This window comes from Tachypleus tridentatus, chromosome 6, assembly GCF_004210375.1.
Source record: "Tachypleus tridentatus isolate NWPU-2018 chromosome 6, ASM421037v1, whole genome shotgun sequence".
Lineage (NCBI taxonomy): Eukaryota > Metazoa > Arthropoda > Merostomata > Xiphosura > Limulidae > Tachypleus > Tachypleus tridentatus.
In genome coordinates, this window is record NC_134830.1 from 152775019 (window position 1) to 152795451 (window position 20433).

Here is a 20433-nt window from a genome sequence, read left to right on the forward strand (position 1 = left end):
GTTTTATTACTTGGCAGTAATGCTATTAAAGTATCCATGATCGTAGCTATAAACTGGTTTGTTATTTTTCTAGCAGTGGAAGCTGAAATCCATCGAAAAACTTCTGGAGACAGTAGAAGATCTTCCGATCCCGTTCCAGATTATAATGACAAAATCATTTACAACAAACCAGAGAACAATGATGATATAGGTAAAAGAAGTAAAAAAAACTCGCTTGTAAATACTAGCGTCCAATCACAATATTCAATGGAAGCCTGTAGTACAAGCACAGACGAGGGAATAGAGCAGGAGGCAGAGGATGGGGGTCCCACGGGGGAAGACATGATGGAATACCCTCCCGAACTTAATGAACTCTGCGATTTGGTGGATTCTTTGGATTTCTCTAGATCAACAAGCACCTCAAGCAATGAAGATATAGATTTGATAGATGAAGGTAATAGAACCTTGCAAAAGAAGGTTTCGCACATTACTTCAAAAGAGAAGGTTGAGCCAGAAGAAATTCAAGACTCTATTCTCAAGGGAGTTTCAAACACTGATCCAAAAGATGTTATGGACACCAATGTCAAAGGAGTTAGATGTACTAATGTGAAAAGTGTTATAGACGCTGAAGTAAAAGAAGTCCCAAGCACTAATCTAAAAAGTGCTACAGGTACTGTTGTTAAAGGAGTCACAAACACTAATCTAAAAAGCGTTACCGACACCAATGTGAAGGAAGTTTCACGCACCAATGTAAAAAGTGTAACGGGCACTAATGTCAAAGAAATTACAAACACTAATGTAAAACATATTATGGACACTAGTGTCAAGGAAGCTCCAAGCAACAGTAGGAAAGAAAATATAGAAATTAATAACGATAAAGTTTCAGACACTAAAATTAAAGAAGTTGGTAACACTGACATTAAGGAAGCTTTAAAAGCTAATAACAAAGTTGCTTCAAACTCTGATATAGCAAAAGTTACCAGCACTAATATAAAAAGTGCTACTGACACTAACACCAATGAAGTATCAAGCACAAATCCTAAACGTTTTGTGGGCATTAATATAAAAGAAGTTCCAAAAACCATCTCAAAAGAGTCTTCAGGTACCAACATGGGAAATATTTCTGAGACTGTGACGGATACAGGGTCTTCATTACTGCCCAAAGAAACTGTTGGTCAGATAAGAAATATTTTTGAGGAAATTAGCAAAACAAACCTGAATGGTATGAAAAATCTTGAAACCCATAAAGCTATTGTTAGTACCAAAATTGAGTCTGACATCAAGATGAGTAATGAAAAAAATGTTAAAAACAGTTTAACAGAAAATACCTCGTTGGCGGTGCCTCCTCCACCGCCGCCGCCTCCTTTAAATACTTACGAAATGACCAAAAATGAAATATTTTCAATGAAACCACATGAGGATATCAACAACGATTCTACTTTGGTAGGACAGATAAAGCAATTAAACTCTTTTGAAGATACACAGAAATATCACAATATCCAAGTGCAACCGCAAGCTTCAGATATTCCAGGAGATACTGAAAAGGTTCTATTCAATAAAATAACGAATGGTGGAAAATCTGAGAAAAGTCCTAGTGACCAAGTTTTACTCAAACCAAAAAGGCACGTGACAAAGGCCTTCAATCCAGCGCAGATCAACTTTCCCGTTGGTTTGGACACCAACCTCAAACCATCCGAATTTTTAAAGAAGGTTGGTAAAAAATTTCCATCGTCAAATGTAAATGACAAAAACATTAACCAAAGACTGAATGGAAGTTCAATCAAATTTCTCAATAATCCCCCCACTTATCGAACAGAAAAAACGGGTTTAAGAGATGAAAACATCGAAGGAAAGGCTGTGGAAAACTCTGTGGTCTTGAAAAGTCAAGACAAAAACATTGTCTCAAACGAGCCTTCAGTAGGAAGTTCTGGAGCAATTTCTGATGGTGCCACCGTTTCGTATAACCAGTCTGCCCACAAAACTCCATTTTCCCTCTCTGACGAACAACTACAATCTGTGAATTTGAAGAAGACGGAAAGAACGTCTCTCCACGGTAAGTTCAAAAGTAATTGTTCAGTTCCATTACTGCCTTTTAAGTGTACCATCTTTGTTTTTTGTTCAGTTTTAATACTGCCTTTTAAGTGTATCATTTTTGTTTTCAATTCACGGATTCGACAGACACTTTGTTTATTAATGTATTGTTCTTAAGTTAACAATATCTGTCGAATAATAGCATCATTTCAGTAGAAATATATTAAATTGTCTATGAAAGCTTTGTAATTAATTTCATCGAAACTTTTACAGGGTAAACATCTTTATATATGATTGGCAGTAATTATGATTTAAAACCTTTCGATCCCCCTATGGGCTTGAAAGATAATCAGGAGAGGTCAGATTTGTTTTGTGTTTGAATTTCGCGCAAAGCTACAAGAGGGCTGTCTGCGCTAGCCGTCCCTAATATAGCAGTGTAAGACTAGAGGAAAGGCAGCTAGTCATTACCGCCCACCGCCAACTCTTGGGCTACTATTTTACCAACGAATAGTGGGATTGACCGTCACGTTATAACGCCCCCACGGCTGAAAGCCGTGTTTGGTGTGATAGGGATTCGAACCGGCGACCCTCAGATTACGAGTCTAGCTCCCTAACCACCTGGCCATGCCGGGTCGTGGAGACGTCAGAAACTGCAGTTTCTTTTCATCAAACAGAACCAAAGACTAACACTAGGCTTTGATATTGCGGTGGAGTGTATATTGTATATATAGTGCTTCACAATTTCTCTTCCTAATACAGTAAACCTATATTTAATGGAGGAATTTAAATAACACACATCATTTATGCTACCAATTACTTATTGTGAGTTATTTAGTCGACCAGCTGTTTAAAGTAATAAAAATTTAAATGTACTAAATGTGTGAGTAAAACGTGATACAGAAATAACTTTAAAGGAAAGCACGTGACCATCAAAAGTAATGTTTGTTTTGTTTTTCTGTTAAGTTTCGGACAAAGCTACTCGAGAGTCATCTGCACTAGCCGTCCTCAATTTAAAAGTAATAGACTAGAGAAAAGACAACTGTTAAACATCGCCCACCGTCAACTTTTGAGTTTTGTTTGTTATTGAGCACAAAGCTGCACAATGGACTACCTTCTCGCCGCGGTTATCGAAACACGAATTTTAGCGTCATATTCCTTGAGATTTATCGCCGAGTCACCAGAAGGCAACCATTAATCAAAAAGTTGGATTGACCATCAAATTACAACACTCCCACGGATGGAAGTGCGAAAACAAAGCAGTGAGTGGATTTAAACTCGTTACCCACATACTGCGATTCCAGCGCCCCCTAACCATCAAATACTGACCTCAAAAGTGATTTATTAAGGTATTACAATACACATAAATACGAAAACTAAATATTCGTATTAAATTCATGAAATATTCTGAGACATTATTACCTTTACACGAAATTTACGTTTATTTCTGTTATAATTATTTCACGTAAGTCATCTTAAGTTACTTTAAACACAGCTCTTTCTTTTGTGGCCCAGCATGGCCAGGTAGTTAGGACGATCGACTCGTAACCTGAGGGTCGCGGGTTCAAATCCTCGTCGCACCAAACATGCTCGCCCTTTCAGCCGTGGGGGTGTTACAATGTGATGCTCAATCCCACTATTCGTTAGTAAAAGAGTATCTCAAGTGTTGGCGGTGGGTGGTGATGACTAGCTGTCTTCCCTCTAGTCTTAGACTGCTAAGTTAGGGACAGTCAGCGCAGATAGCCCTCGTTTAGCTTTGCGCGAAACTATAAAAACGACAACAACATTTTTCTTTTGTTTAATTCATTTTACTATATTTATTATGTCAACTGATGTTATTATATTTTAGTGAGTATATTATATACATTTTGTGGTATAATGGAACAATATAAAGGTCACATTATCGTCCTTCAATAGGCGTTATATTATATTGAACAATTCAGTTCAATATATTTAGTGAATGTTGTGATACATTCTACTAATAATTAGTATTTCACTGATTTTAGCAACTAACCGTTATTCACAGACAACAACTACTAGGTGTGTATCGAAACTACATGAAATAGTTCTTTGTCCCATCGCTTTACACATAGACGTATTTAATTCAAGCGAAACTTTAGGCTAACTACAACTTTTGGTTCAGACTGGTACATAAAAGATCCGATCATTAAATGGATATAAATAAATAGAATTAAAAAACACAAACAAGAAAAGAATTACAAGTTGAGAACTGTAAAATAACTCTTGTTTTAAGAGATATCTAGTGAAGTAGGGGCATATAAACCGATAGCGGTATACGACCTGTGTCACATTTACTCACACTTTGATCCAAATAAATATGGGTTAGAAACCGGTAGGGGTATACGACCTGTGTCACATTTACTCACACTTTGATCCAAATAAATATGGGTTAGAAACCGATAGGGGTATACGACCTGTGTCACATTTACTCACACTTTGATCAAAATAAGTGTGGGCTAGAAACCGGTAGGGGTATAAAATCTCTGTCATATTTACTTCCGTTTTCCATCCAAAGAAGTAGGGTCTAGAAACCGGTATGGGTGTAACATCTTTGTCGTACATTTTGGGGCACATTATTTTTATGTTTAATTTTCTATTACTTTGATGGCTGAGCGACATAACGGTAAAAACCTGGTATCGATGCCCACAATTGGCAGATTACAGATAGCTTATCGCGTAGTTTCGTTCTTTACAACAAACAACACTGAGGGGCAAAGGCTATATACCGAATATATGGGAAAAATAACACTATCGTTTCCGACTGCCCATTTTTTATATCATTCTGGTATATATTTTTTAAATTTTTACGCAGACACGAATAAACCACTGTTTCGTATTTCTTTAACTGTCGAGGGTTATATCGTATTTCCATAGTTATGTATTCATTTGTCAAAGGTTATATTTTATTCGCAAAGTTATATTAAATTGTCAAGGATTATATATCTATTTTTCGGTTGTGTATTAAATGTCAAGGGTTATGTATCTATTTCTTTGGTTATGTATTAAATGTCAAGGGTTATGTATCTATTTCTTTGGTTATGTATTAAATTGTCAAGGGTTATATATCTGTTTTCTGGGTTATGTGTTAAATTGTCGAAGGTTATACTCTATTTCCTTGGTTATATATCTATTTCCTTGGTTAGTTTTTATTTTCTGGATTGGATTTTTTTCAATGAAGCGGGTTCGGCGAAAAACCTTATTCACTAGGTACACAAGCTTTGTTATTTATCTCTGGGTTCAGTCAAACATCTAAACATTAATTATAGGTAAAAACATATATTATTGTTTTTAACAATTACGCCCATCTGATCACGAAATCGCCGATTTAATGAATAATCTATAATTGTTCGAAACGTTTTTATTTCGTTTCGGTAGATCGTGCCCATGGCATTCTATTGAAGTTGAACGAACCGATAAGTGAGAAGAAAAACGACATAATTGCAGAGCTGAAACAAACGCAAGGGGGCGTTGAAGGAGTGAGAAGACTAAAAGAAGAGCGTAAGCGAATGGAGATGGAAGAGGTAGTTGTAATGATTTTATGGGTAGCATATAAACTGTTATATTTATCTTTGAATAGATACAACGAGAGATAAATATGTATGATAACAGTTAATATCTATGTTCATTGCACCTTTAAAACAATACCATTGTAAATATTATTCTTATGCGAAGACTGTGACGCTCTCTCGAACGAGAATGTAATTAATCTCTTGTGATAATACTCAGTTTTCTTTGTCCTGAAAATGCGTGCACTTCGTTTCAGCGATTGTAAAATACGTCAGGAGACAGGCTTATAGAATGACATTTTACAAGTTATCGAAGGTTTTTAAAAGGGGCTAGAACAGCATTACTAGTTTATTTATTGGTTGTATTAGGTGCGATAAAGTTAAGTCCCAACTAAACTAAACCACAAATAAACGTACGCGAGTTACAGTGTTAATTTTTTTTATCTGTTTATCGAATATACGTCGTAATTATAAGTTAAAGGTTTAAACTACTGTTAGGCCTAAGACAAGTAAATCGGGTGGTTAAATGGCTCGCCATCTACACTAAACAGCCTGTTTACCTAGCATTATCGGAACATTTACCAACTTTCCAAACTAAGGAAATCATGGATGTGGAACAAAGGGATCCTAAAAGCTTTTGTTTGAAACATTTTTCTAGTTTTGTTAGTTTGATAACGATTTCAATCTTCATTCCTACAACCAGGAAATTACTGGAGCATATAGTCCCACCGTCTCTGTATAGGAAGCGAAATATATTCCGCTGGTTTTCTTTGCTATTAAATAATAAGCAAAAGGCATTTCTTATGGTTTTTTTACTTCTTATTCTAAAACTAGATGTCACTTCTTATTATCAAGTACTATTTATGTTTAACTTTGAAAAACATTTTGTTACTCGATTGAATGATGCAGTCATTATTAGTGCGATATCCAACTGTGAAAAAAAGCCAAAATTTGTCAATATACATAATTGTTTTTAAAGAAAGAAATTAAAGACATTGCTAAACAAGTAATCGGAAATAATGTTTAATATTACATTTTTTTGTAATAAAAACCCTTTGTCAAGCGCTTACTATTTATTTCGACAGAGGGAGTTTATCTAAAACGAACTGGAGCTATTTATTTATTTTTTTATTATTAACGCTTCTCCTTCCAATGGTTCAGCAGGCAAATCAGATGTCAATATAACTATAAAATTTGGGGCTCGACTCTCTCAAGGGGTTCAGCAGCTTCGTTATTTAAGAAGCGCTTTTAAATTTTCTCATCACCAACCAACGTTACAACAGAAATAATTTCCTAAACAAAAATACAATGACAGTCAGTATTTTAAGTCTGAGTCAGTATTTTAAAAGTCTGAATACCATTTTTTTTTTTTTTTTAGGAAAGGAGGAGAGCAGAAGAAATACTAAAATTATACACTGCAGAAAATTTTATTAGCACAATTCCAGAAAAGGATGCTAATGGCTGTGTCATACCTCCATGGAAACGACAAGTTCTGGCCAAAAAAGCCGCTGAAAAGGCCCGCAATGCAGCCGAAGAAGAAAGACAGGTTAGTTAAAAAGTTTACCATATTTAAACCCAGAACGATATCATTAGATTTGTTGAATATTTTCGTAAGTCATCCGAATAGTGTTGGGCCCGGCATGGCCAGGTGGGTTTAAACGTTCGACTCGTAATCTGAGGGTCGCGGGTTCGAATCCCGGTAGTACCAAACATGCTTGCCATTTCAGCCATAGGGGCATTATAATGTAACGGTCAATCCCACTATTCGTGGGTAAAGGAGTAGCCCAAGAGCTGGCGGTGGGTGGTGATGACTAGCTTCCTACCCTCTAGTCTTACACTACTAAATAAGGGACGGCTAGCGCAGATAGCACTCGTGTAGCTTTGCGCGAAATTTAAAAAACAAACAAACCGAATAGTGTAAGTAGCTCGAGTGCCCGAACTATGAATTCAAATATTTGTAGTTTGCAGCAGTGGTCAAGTGTTGGCGGTTGATTAGTTGTCTACCTTCTTTCTAGTTAATCAGTTGAAAACTGGGAATTGCTATGTGCAGGTAAATGCTTTTTTAGGTTTGCTCGAAAATTCTTAAACAGTTATCGTCACTGACTTCTGTTGGTGAATATTGAAATGTATCACGAGTTTATTTTTAGGAAGGCATAGCAAGATAGGCAGTACTTAATAATGTTAACTGATTTAAAGATTAGCATATTCAATAAAAACTATTATTTTTAAAATAAAGCTAACGGTCCCTAAAATATTTCATAAAAACCTCGGACGTATTCGTCAAAACAAAGAACTCCTCGAAAATGCTTAAACTTTGGGGTAATTTCTCGAATATTACAAACCTAGTTAGAAAGACTCTTACCAGATCAAATAATTGAACGATAATTTAAACAACTATAATTAATCTGTAACATAAATATTTCATATCATCTCTAAATCTCTGACAAACGCCATACAATGTGTGTATTTCTGTACAGAGGTCTGCAGAGGAAAGAAGAAGAAACATAATACCGGAATGGAAGCGCCACCTTGTACAGAAAAGCACGCCATCTACAACGACAAATCCTCCTCTTCCAAAATCGCAAAATAATACAGACAGGTATTAAACTACGTGTTCTAAAACTTCAACGTATTTCATATTCACAGCAAAGTTACGCTCATTACATGTAAATGGAAAATTGAAACCAGCTATTAGAAAAATAAAACACATATATTAAAAAGTTAGGGTAAAAGCGACATCTAGTATCAAAAAGGTGAACAACTATATTTAGGATTTGAGTGACTAAATTCCAGTAACATTTTAGGCTTATTAGAACTGGTTTTGATTAAGTTTTAAGTTATATTTATTTACAATTATATTTATACGAATATACTATATAGAACGATGGAGACTCAGAAACACAAGAATGACTGTTTACGCAGTTACTAATAATGATATGGGATGAGTAAAAGATGTCTAACAGAAAGCACGTTTTGAAGACAAGTGGTTCTTAACATCCAGTAACGCATGCGTACAAGGAAGGATTTAGGCTTTCTGAGACCCCCATGCAATACCGAGATATTGAAGGCCCCTTCACTAGGGTGATTCAAACATCCGATAAAAACTGAAAAAAAAACGGATTCAGTTTGGAAGAACCCCACCAAGAACTGCTCCTATATCTGTTTCTAGACAAGAAGCCAGTTACCTAGAAGTTCCAATCTGATGTTAGAACATCAGAGTTGTGGCTACAAAATCATTAATTAATCCTGGGATATGGGAGACCTTAAATACAAGACCATTTAAACGTTCCTGAGATATGGGAGACCTTAAATAGAATACCATTTAAAAGTTCCCGGAATATGAGAGACCTTAAATTCAAGACCATTTAAACGTTTCTAGGGTGTGGTAGACCTTAAATACAAGACCATTTAAACGTTCCTGAGATATGGGAGACCTTAAATACAAGACCATTTAAACGTTCCTGAGATATGGGAGACCTTAAATACAAGACCATTTAAACGTTCCCGGGATACGGGAGACCTTAAATACAAGACCATTTAAACGTTCCCGGGATACGGGAGACCTTAAATACAAGACCATTTAAACGTTCCCGGGATACGGGAGACCTTAAATACAAGACCATTTAAACGTTCCTGAGATATGGGAGACCTTAAATACAAGACCATTTAAACGTTCCTGAGATATGGGAGACCTTAAATACAAGACCATTTAAACGTTCCCGGGATACGGGAGACCTTAAATACAAGACCATTTAAACGTTCCCGGGATACGGGAGACCTTAAATACAAGACCATTTAAACGTTCCTGAGATATGGGAGACCTTAAATACAAGACCATTTAAACGTTCCCGGGATACGGGAGACCTTAAATTCAAGACCATTTAAACGTTTCTAGGGTGTGGTAGACCTTAAATACAAGACCATTTAAACGTTCCTGAGATATGGGAGACCTTAAATACAAGACCATTTAAACGTTCCTGAGATATGGGAGACCTTAAATACAAGACCATTTAAACGTTCCCGGGATACGGGAGACCTTAAATACAAGACCATTTAAACGTTCCTGAGATATGGGAGACCTTAAATACAAGACCATTTAAACGTTCCCGGGATACGGGAGACCTTAAATACAAGACTATTCAAATGTTTTTCAAATAGTTTTCCAAGCTTCAAATGTGATAAAGATATTTTGCGCAAGACATATACTGCGGGCACATTCAACAGTAAATGCTAAACAACTAGCTGGTAAGGAAGTGGTGAAGAGACACTGCTTTTAATTGAACATGTGATATTTCTAAATAAAAATCGTTGTAGTCAAGGTCCGCCATTCTGTTTGCAATCTTCAAACAACTAGCTAGTAGGATGTTCTAATCTGAGGCATTTTCATTTTGGCGATAGAACAAAGAAAGCTAAAGACATCATAGAAAGTTTGCATTTGATAAAGTCATGTTGTTATGCAACTTAGAGCAACATGACTAAAGGTGAAGAAAGAATTATCAGTACTTAACCTCAAAAGTAGTTATCTAACTGTTCTTTACTTTCACAATAAAAAATTGTCTTTTTTGTACTTGCTCTGGATATACTCTCTCAACTTTCAAAGCTCAAGTGTACGGAATTACAACGCTAAAATTCGGGGTTCAATTCCCCGGGTGAACAAAATAAAAACGTATTCCATTATTCTTTATATTTATTGTATTATCTGGATAGAGCAATGGGCTCTCTGTGCTGTACCCACCATGGGTATCGAAACCCAGAGTTTAACCTTTGAGGCCCTCGGATTTACCGCTGAACCACTAGAAGGCAGAAGTTGCTTTTAGAAAAAACTTTCTTCTTTACGTATTATAGAACCCCACTTTTTTATATTTTTTGTGAGTTGAGTTACTCCATTTTTGATGAAATATATGCGCATTTTTTTTCACTGAAACAACAAAAAACAAACAAAATTTTTAATATCTGGTGCTAAATAAGATTTGTTTATTGTTGTTTAAGCGCGAAGTTACATAACTGGGCTATCTCGCATACGCCCACTAAAGAGACTGAATCTGAAATTTTAGTGTTATAAACATTTGTTTAAGCGCAACGCTTTATGATTAGCCTATCTGTTACGTACCCACTGCAGGGATAGAATCCTGAATTCCAGCAATACAAATTCTTGAGATGAGCCACCTGGTGGCGTTAGAATATACAGGAAGTGCTGTGTGACGACTTCTCGTCCTTTTATCTTTTCCTCTACACAAAAACATCTCTTTGAACATTTATGTTAAAAAGTAATATAAATATACGCAAGGTATTAGAACTAACCTTTAAAATAAGGGACTTTAACATGGAACCAAAGAAACTTCTGAAATGCTATAAATACAGATATATATATATATATACACACACACAACATTGTTTCTACCTGATTAAAACCATACATTCTTGAATATAATAAACTTAATTTCCTGAACAGAAACGCAAATAAAATTAAATAAATAAATACCTTATTTTTGTTTTCTGTTTTTGCAGTTCACAGGAGTCCCTAGTGAGTGTTTTAACAACCAAAAAATACTTTGAAAATGGGCAGAATAAAAGTACGGAGGATCAGAAGAGCTTTGTCATAAGTGAAAAGAAACAACCTACCAGTTAATTAATAATAGAATAATAAAATCAATTTTCGATAATTAAAGGATTTGTAATGGCAATACGAGATATAAAGGATGTATTTGAAAAACAAACAACGTACGAATTAATTAAAGAGAAATATTTTCAAAATAGGAAACAAGTTTGTATATGATATTTGTATTTATGAGTCGCCTCGTGAGAAACTGACCCCTTGTGGTAGCGAATACAATTAAATTTAATTTTATAAAATATATTTCTCTTGACATAAGTATAGGATTAAAATGGTTCGTGACCGTTTCTGACTCTTATTATGTCTGTGATAATCTTCCAGATAATGTAAGCTTCCCAACCTAGAGGTCGCGATCACAACAACGTCACAGTGGCTGGCTGAAATAGCAAACTAAGGGATGTGCGCGTGTGCAAGAAATATTTTTCAGTCTAACGCTTTACTAACAAGTGCTGCTGCTGATGTGACTTAATAAACGTTTTAAATATTGTATAATGTTTGTGAAATAAAATATATTTTGTGTCTGTTATTTGGGTATTGTTTATCAAAGTGTTCGTCAGTAGGTTCTTAGAAGTACTGTATAGAATGTTGTTTAGAAACGTTAAATAAATGAACTAGCTTCAATTGGTTGAGATCCTATCATTCTCAACACATACCACAAAACACAATAAGCTTGGTGAAGGAACCGTACGAGTCATTTTAGGCATCTACGCGAGTCAAAAGGTTAAAAAATACGACTCTCTACCAATCTTTAGCGAACAAAATCTAAGCTTGTCATGCGAGTCAATGTTATTACCTGGGCAAGTGTCCGGGTAAATATTATTACATACTATTATTCCTTGGTTCACATCAAAACCAGGCTTAACGAAACACCCAGATGAATCAAGGGACAAAATTACAAGATAATGACTTCCTACTGTGATATTTCTTCATCTCAGATTCGAACCCGAGACCTGTCAAATCTCAATCCAGCCTTAACAATAACAATTGTATTCCCAGATTTTTCGTCGAGTTCAAATTACATAATAAGCACATAGGTTCGGGTTCTAGGATCAAATATTTACGGAATCATTTATAAACGATTGGAAGTGATGAATGTCTTTTTGCTTTTTCTTCACAGCCTCAGAATGCTAGGCAATACTCACATCAGTAACATTTTTGGGGTGCTTAGGCATCCACAGAGCTGATACCTATGGACTAAACCGAACTGTAACATATACAGCTAATTTTCAATTTTCAAATCCGTCACTATATTGGGGTATGTTCCTGTTATGAAGGTTTGTTTTTAGTGTTATCAAATTTAAATTTCTAATTAGATATCTTTAAGATCGTCAATTGATTGGGGCTGTCCAAAACATATTGTTCCATGATGAGTGCTAATAGTGATATTATACTAATACATATAAACTCGTCTACGACCTAACCACTTACAAAAAAAATCTGTCCAATAAACGAAACAAAATCGTTTGTAAAAATTAAAAGAAATACACGCTTTTCAGTTCTCTGTACACACAAAATAATTGTGAGTTATTGAACTCTGATCACTATCTTCATAAATACGAAGTCCCCTGGCGTTAAGTTTATGAACTTGCAACACTATAATTCCTGTTCGATTCCATGCAGTGGACACAGTAGACAGCTCACTATGATTTTGCACTAAAACCAGAAAGGAAGTAGACTTAGTATCAGTAAATACATCTCGACCTTATGCATGCGACAAGTACATAATTTTTAACGATTACTGTTAATATTGATTCAACAAACATCGTGTTTGTTTGTTATTTTAATGTAAATTAACATATATGTCCTACCCGTCAAACAGTGAAAGGTTCAGGTTACAGCGTTCTCACTTCAGAATATTTATTGTACAAAAATTCAGATAAAACTTAACTATATTATACTGAAATTGATAAGCTCAGAAAATCCCAAAACTTGTAAACAACTAAAAAATTCATTCTGTCGCTACTAGATGGCGCCAACACAAATATTCAAAGCAGGTTTTGTTTTAATCCGAGACTGATAAACAACAAATAAAGACATAATGTTAAACACCAAAAAATGGCGCATAGAGTCAAAACATTAAAAAGCAATCACACTATACACGAACAAATTTAAATCCAGGGTTCGATTCCTCCGGGGAATAAGCAAATAGCCCAATGTAGTTTTGCTCGAAAACAAACAATGGGAGACAAGCACGCCACAATTACCTTTTTAAAAATAATAATCTTATTTTCATGAATACAAATACTTATCTTCTACACAATAGTTTTTTCTCCACCATTTGGCTCAGCATGGCTAGGTGGGTTAAGGCGTTCGATTCGTATTCCGAGGGCCGCGGGTTTGAATCCCCGTAGCACCAAACATGCTTGCCCTTTCAGCTGTGGGGGCGTTATAATGCTACGGTCAATTCCATTATTCGTTGGTAAAAGAGTAGCTCAAGAGTTGGCGGTGGGTGGTGATGACTAGCTGCCTTCCCTCTAGTGTTACACTGCAAAATTTGAAAACAAACTCCACCATTTTGTTTTTCTGTTGCTTTCGATGTCTTTAAATAGGTCTCAAAAAATTCCCAGTTTTTAGAGATACCACTTGAATACTAACTCTGATAGTGGCTGAGAGTCTAATCAAGAGACATCTAGTTGCCCCATATTTTGATCAATGTCTTATAAAATGTCCTCATCTCTTTACTTTGCAAGAATCAACTACCAGGCATAAAGTATTATCCTGCATGTCTCTTTCATGTGGTCTTCTTTTACCAAAACACGCATGACAATAGCAAGCTGGAAAATTGAACTACGTTGAATAACAAGTCTGAACCTAGTCTTTTTTCTATTTCTATAGTTAACTGCATATTTCAAGTGTAAGTTATAAAATTTAAGACTGTCTAAGTATCTTGGGTATGAGGTATAAGATTTTTACTACGGGCAAGAAGCACTAACCTCCGATCAAGTAAGTGACCTGCTGTAAAGTATGACAATGGCTGAAAGTAGGCCAAAGAGATCTATAGGTTTAAAGTGTTAACATCTCTTTTATCCCAACGCTAAAATCAGGAGCTCGATTCCCCTCGGTAGACTCAGCAGATAGCCCAATGTGGCTTTGTTGTAAGAAAACACACATACACTCATATTCTATGTTGAGCGTCATTTCTTATTTTAACTCAACTACGAATATAAAATTAAATTTGAAGAGAGGCTTTTCTGACAGTTTGAATTAAAATATAAATGTCAGGCAGAAACTCACAGCATGTAAGTGTATTAAGTCTCACATAGTTCTTGTAATTTTTTAGGTTAATTATTACTTTTAATTTGATGACTAACTGAAACACGTTCTTGTAAAAACAGTAATATTTGAATAATAACCGTATAAAAATGTAAATGTAATTTGTAAAGATATATTTAACTGTTTCGTAATTAATCTTTTAAAAATATTTCTACTATTGTAAAGTTTTTCTTTCAAGTTCTATAAGCCTAACAAAAATAAATTTAGTACAAGTATGAAATACACATTATAACCTTTTTTTTTCCAGAAAATATACACTTAAGCCCTATGCGTATGAACGTATACATGAAGGCATTGTTTCCCGTTGTTGTGTGTTTCAGAGCAAACTTGTTTATATAACAAGTTATACAACGTTAACTTACTATTTTAATAACTATATTTCTATTTATAAAAACATTATGAGGTTCCTACCAAAGTACAGTGGTACCTCGGTTCTCGATCGACTCCCTTCTCGAACAATTCGGTTTTCGAACATATTGTTTGAGAAAAAAATATCTCGGTTGTCGAACATTAACTCGGTTCCAGAACCAAGCTGTCGTGGCCCGAACCCCCGATATAACTCGACTGATGACCCGAACGACCCTTCGACCATTTTCGGCCCACGCCAAGCTTGCCCAAAACGTTTTACCCTCACCTGTCGCTCAATCCACACCCCCTCTAAAACCTAATGTGAACGTTCTCGTTTTTCTTTTTGTCTTTTTGTTGTTTTTCTAAATATTCTGATTAAATAAGCCACCGTGGGGTCAAAGAAGGATAATGAAAGCAGCAAACCAAAAAGATAAGTTGTTAGAGCCACAATAGAGATGAAAAAAGATCTCATAGCGAAGTATGAGAGTGGTGTTCACGTGTTTAACCTTGCTACACAGTTTGATATGGTGAAGTATACAGTCTGCACCAAACTGAAAAATAAAGAGGTCATCAAAGGAGCTGATGTTGCAAAAGGAGTGACAGTGCTTGCGAAACAAAGATCACAAATAATGGAAGAGGTAGAAAAACTGTTGTTGATTTAGGTAAACAAAAAACAGTTAGCTGGTAATAGCATTTCTGAGACCATCATTTGTGAGAAAGCAAAGCAGTTACATGCTGACCTCCAGAAAAACACAAGTGACGCCTATAAGGTTAGTAGGGGGGTGGTTTGAAAAATTTAGAAAGAGAAGTGGCATACATAGTGTGGTGAGACATGGGGAGGGTGCCAGTTCTAACAAAGACGCTGATGATAAATTTGTTACGGGATTTAAGGACTATGTAGAAGCTGAGGGTTTTATTACCCAACAAGTGTTCAACTGTGATGAGACAGTCCTCTCTTGGAAGAAGGTGCCAAAGAGGACCTACATCACCAAGGAGGAGAAGCCACTGCTAGGACGCAAGCCAATGAAGGACAGGCTAACTCTACTGTTATGTAGTAATGCAAGTGGGGACTTAAAAACTTAAGCCTTTGCTTGTGTACCATTCTGAGAACCCGAGGGTTTTTAAGAAAAATAATGTCCTGAAAAGTAAACTAAATGTCACGTGGATGGCTAATAGTAAAGCATGGGTAACCAAGCAATTTGTTTATGGAGTGGGTCGATGAAGTGTTTGCCCCAAGTGTAAAGAATTACCTCACGGAAAAACAGTTGCCATTCAAGGCCCTTCTTGTGATGGACAATGCACCTGCTCACCAACCAAACTCAGTAGCAGATAGAGACTTTGAAGGCTTTGAGGCTGAGCCTGTTATCGAGGATATTGTCTCACTAGGCAAGTGTATTGGTTTGAATGTGAATGGTAATGATGTGGAGGAGTTGGTGGAAGACCACAACACTGAGCTCACCATGGAAGAACTCCAAGACCTTCAGAAGGAGTAGCAACAGAAGGCAACTGAGGAAGTGTCTTCAGATGAGGAGGAGGGAAGGGAGGATGTTACTAGTTCACTAATCTAGGAAATGTGTGGAAAATGGGGAGAGTTACAAAGTTTTGTGGAAAACTTTCACCCTGACAAAGCTGTAGCAAACCGCTGCATAAACCTTTTCAATGACAATGTCATGTCTTACTTCAGAAACATTTTAAAATGCAGGCAGAAACAAACCTCATTAGACAAGTTTTTAGTGAGAAATAGGTCCAGTGAGTCTCAAGCAGGTGGTAGCGGTGCAAAGAGACAGAAAAGAGAAAGAACCCTAGAAGGAGAGTTACCTGACGTTTTTATGGAAGGTGACTCCCCTTCCAAACAATAATAACCCTCTTACTCTCCACGTTCCTCACCACCTTTCACTTACGCCATCAGCTCTCTTCAGCACAGTTAAAGTGGAGTTAAATTTTCATTTATTGTTTTTTATTGTGTTTATAGTTTTTGTGGTTGACATGTAAGTATTATTATATAGATATAAATAAACAATATTTTTACTTAAAATGCTTCATAATGTGTAATTTTTGGAGGGCTGTAACGGATTAATTTAATTTACAGTATTTCTTATGGGAAAAATTGATTCGGTTTTCGAAAAAATCGGCTTACGAACAGCCTTCTGGAACGGATTGAGTTCGAGAACCGAGGTACCACTGTACATACAATATTCTTATGCAACCATTCCACAGTCAGAAGTTAGCCAAAAAGTCCAGCGTCTGATCGGGTGAATGTAAGAAATCCAATTTATTTCTAGTCATGATATGAAGTTCGATCACAATAACAAACGTGTTTTAGTCATGATCTGAAGCTCGATTACAAATAAACCTGAGGCCCGGCATGGCCAGGTGATTAAGACATTCGATTTGTAATCCGAGGGTCGCGAGTTCGAATCCCTGCCACACCAAACATGCTCGCCCTTTCAGCCGTGGGAGCGTTATAATATTATAGTCAATCCCACTATTCGTTGGTAAAAGAGTAGCCCAAGAGTTGGCGGTGGGTGGTGATGACTAATTACCTACCCTCCAGTCTTACACTGCTAAATTAGGGATGGCTAGCGCAGATAGCCCTCGTCTAGCTGTGCGCGAAATTCAAAAACCAAACCAAACAAACAAACAAACCTGTTGCTAGGAGTTTGTTGGCGAGAGTGAAAGAAAGCAAATGTATTAGGTTGAGGAATAATTCGTGAGCGTTTTTAAATAATTTCATTCAAGCATTACATGCAAGACTATACAATACTTCAATGTATGAACACATTACACCCAAAACATTTATTATGATACTTTATTTCATGTAATACCCAGGTATATAGTATGCATTGTTGTAAACGAAATTGCAAGAAATTAAATTCGAAAAGCAGATGGTGTCGAAAATGCTCGATTTTGTCCACTTGACATTCCATTTAATGAGCTGAAAATGAAAGCAAAAATTAAAGACATATGAAAATCAAACACACCATCTATTAGAGCAAAAAATTATCTATCAAATGACAAGAAATATTTTGCGAAAGCGTTTCATTTATGAATATATTTTTTTAACTTGAAAAAAACGCTCACGAATTATTCCTCAACCCAATATTTTTGAACTTAGCAAATTTATAATGGAAAACTGAGTGAAGAGCAAGTTTGTCGAGAACCTCTAACTTCATATAATTCTATCTGGGTTACTCACAATTTGAAGTTACGAGCCAGACCGGCCGAAGAAGACCAGCAAGCCGAACGATGCAATGACGTCGAAAGATGAAGGCCTAGGTCATAAAGAAAGTCTAATGTAGGTGGCGTAACCGTGAATGAAAATATAAATTTAAAAACTTTAATAGAACTGGGTAAAGAAAAACTAAAAACAATAGCCTCCCTAGCGGATGTTACTCAAATTAAAAATAAAGAAAAAAAATAGTTCAAGAAAATATAAAATCTACTGCTGTCGACAATGAAGCTGAGGCTACATTGTTAGACAGTGAAAAACTAACAACTAGTAACGTAAATGTTAAAAAACCCACTCTGGATATTGAAACTAACACAAATTCGGAACCAAACGAAAATTCTGACGACGAAGGCTTCACACTAGTGAAGACTAGAAGTCAGAAAAAACACGAAAAACAAACACTAACAAACACAGAAACACACACAAAAAATGTATCTAAATTACCAAAAAACGCCATAATCATACAAAGCATACCAGGAACTACAATCAACCACAACAAGCAAGAGAAATATTCAGGTGTAAACCTAAAATTAACATTACTAACATTAAGCGTCTATCTCGCGGCGGGGTCCTCGTTCAAGGACAGGAACCCACTGATTTTAATAGTTTACTGAAAGAATGGCCTTCAGACGCTTTTAAAACAGGAAACATAATTATCCACTTACCTGGTGCTAGGCCAACACCCAAACCTTTGGGTAGTCAGGAGATTGCACCTCTCTTTTGACACAGAAGACATTAAGGATGAATTAATTGAACTAAATATAAAACACGTTTCAGTTGAACGGATAATTTCTAATATAACTAAAAAAACCAACTAATCTAATTAAAGTAGTTACGAAAAATACCCAAGACATAACCCAGCTAATAAATAATGGTATCACATTGTGGTATCATAAATACACAGTAGAACAAACCAAAACACCTTCAGTGGTTGTAACACAGTGTTACCAATGCCATAGGTTTGGACATGTAGCAGCAGCATGCCAAGCAACTGCGCGCTGTGTGGGCTGTGGAGAGAATCACCACATATCACAATGTACCAAACTAAACCCCAAACCTAAATGCTGTAATTGTGGGGAAGAACACACGGCAAATTACAAAGGATGCCAAAAATACAAATCTATTAAGACACACTTATACCAACTTAAAAATCCAAACATGAACAAGCCACAAACAAACAAAATCCAAGAACAATCAAAATTAACTAGTACTCAAACACCACAAACACATAAACAAACTCATATGCTGCAGTAGTCGAGAAAACATCATTCATGGATGAATAATCATCAGCAAGTAATGAAGACATACCTAAAACAACTGAAGATACACACAAAACCACACCTATGAATATAGAAAACACACTAACCAATGCCATTACTTCTACCTTCTCTGAAATATTGAGAGAATACATTAATCCAAATAATGAAAACAGTCTAACAGATATAATCATTAAAATAATTGTGAAAAACATCGAAAAACACCTACCACAAATGTTAACATACATCACGAACTGTGTTAAACATGGATAAATTCACAGTATTACACATTAATATCCAGGGTGCTACTGCTTCCAACACCTTTCCCCGTTAAATTTGTATATCTGATAAAATCAAATTTAAATAATATTAATTAATAAAGTAGTGCTAAAAAAACAGTCACCTACGTAATAGACTTAAAAGAAAAAAAAAAGAAAAATATAAATGGACATTGTCCTGAAAAGGACCAGTCTAAAGTTAATATTACTCCATATTAATCAGTCAGTTCCAACAATATAATGGAAGGAGGAAGAGATTTCGGTGTACCTGACCCTCCTGGGTATAAAAATTATGTATATGCAAACATAATTTTGGATATAAAATTATGACTTGATTTGAAGTTCGATTACAAACTTGTTGCTAGGCGTGATTTGAAATTCGAAAGACAGAAACAAACATCTTGTAAAGCATGATCTGAGGTAGAGAAATAAACATGTTTGTAGATATCTACTGCAGTTCAAAAATTAGAAAGAAACTTCTCGCTAGACAAGAACTAGACATAAATTTGCTCTTGTTTGGTGGTTGTTGAACGATTAAATCTTTAAAACCATTGGAATAATCCCAGCAGGTAACCATTGATACATCCGTCTGTAAAAATATTTAACACAAGCAAAACCAATAATAAAACTACTATGAATAATTTATGTAACAATACTAAAAAAACTCTATATGCTATATACTTGATGCTATCTCAAAGCTGCATAAAACTCCTATTAAATCTAAGGTTACCACCAACCGAGTAAAAATGGTTATAGAACCACGTGGTTCATTTCTCAACCAAGTGTTAAACGTATCAACGTATAATATCAAAATCAATACAGATAATTCTTCTAATAAAGGTTACCGAATTGCTTACAACAATAACTAGGTAACAGCTGTCTCAGTAATCTACATATTACA

The 20433-nt window shown here is 35.7% G+C and overlaps 1 protein-coding gene across 7 annotated transcripts in view; it reads left to right on the forward strand.

Annotated features, from left to right (window-relative positions):
* The window catches only part of LOC143254101 (uncharacterized), a 105135-nt gene extending 93461 nt beyond the window's left edge, over positions 1 to 11674 (forward strand). For 5 of the 7 annotated variants that reach the window (XM_076508877.1, XM_076508875.1, XM_076508878.1 and 2 more), the window contains 5 exons: positions 74 to 2032; positions 5404 to 5549; positions 6913 to 7080; positions 8012 to 8133; positions 11043 to 11674. In XM_076508877.1, the coding sequence (XP_076364992.1) occupies positions 74 to 2032; positions 5404 to 5549; positions 6913 to 7080; positions 8012 to 8133; positions 11043 to 11163 (2516 nt within the window). In that variant the 3' untranslated portion in view covers positions 11164 to 11674. The remainder of the gene's footprint in view (positions 1 to 73; positions 2033 to 5403; positions 5550 to 6912; positions 7081 to 8011; positions 8134 to 11042) is intronic. The other 2 variants (XM_076508879.1, XM_076508881.1) reach the window with 2 other exon arrangements.
* The last annotated feature ends 8759 nt before the right edge of the window (positions 11675 to 20433 follow it).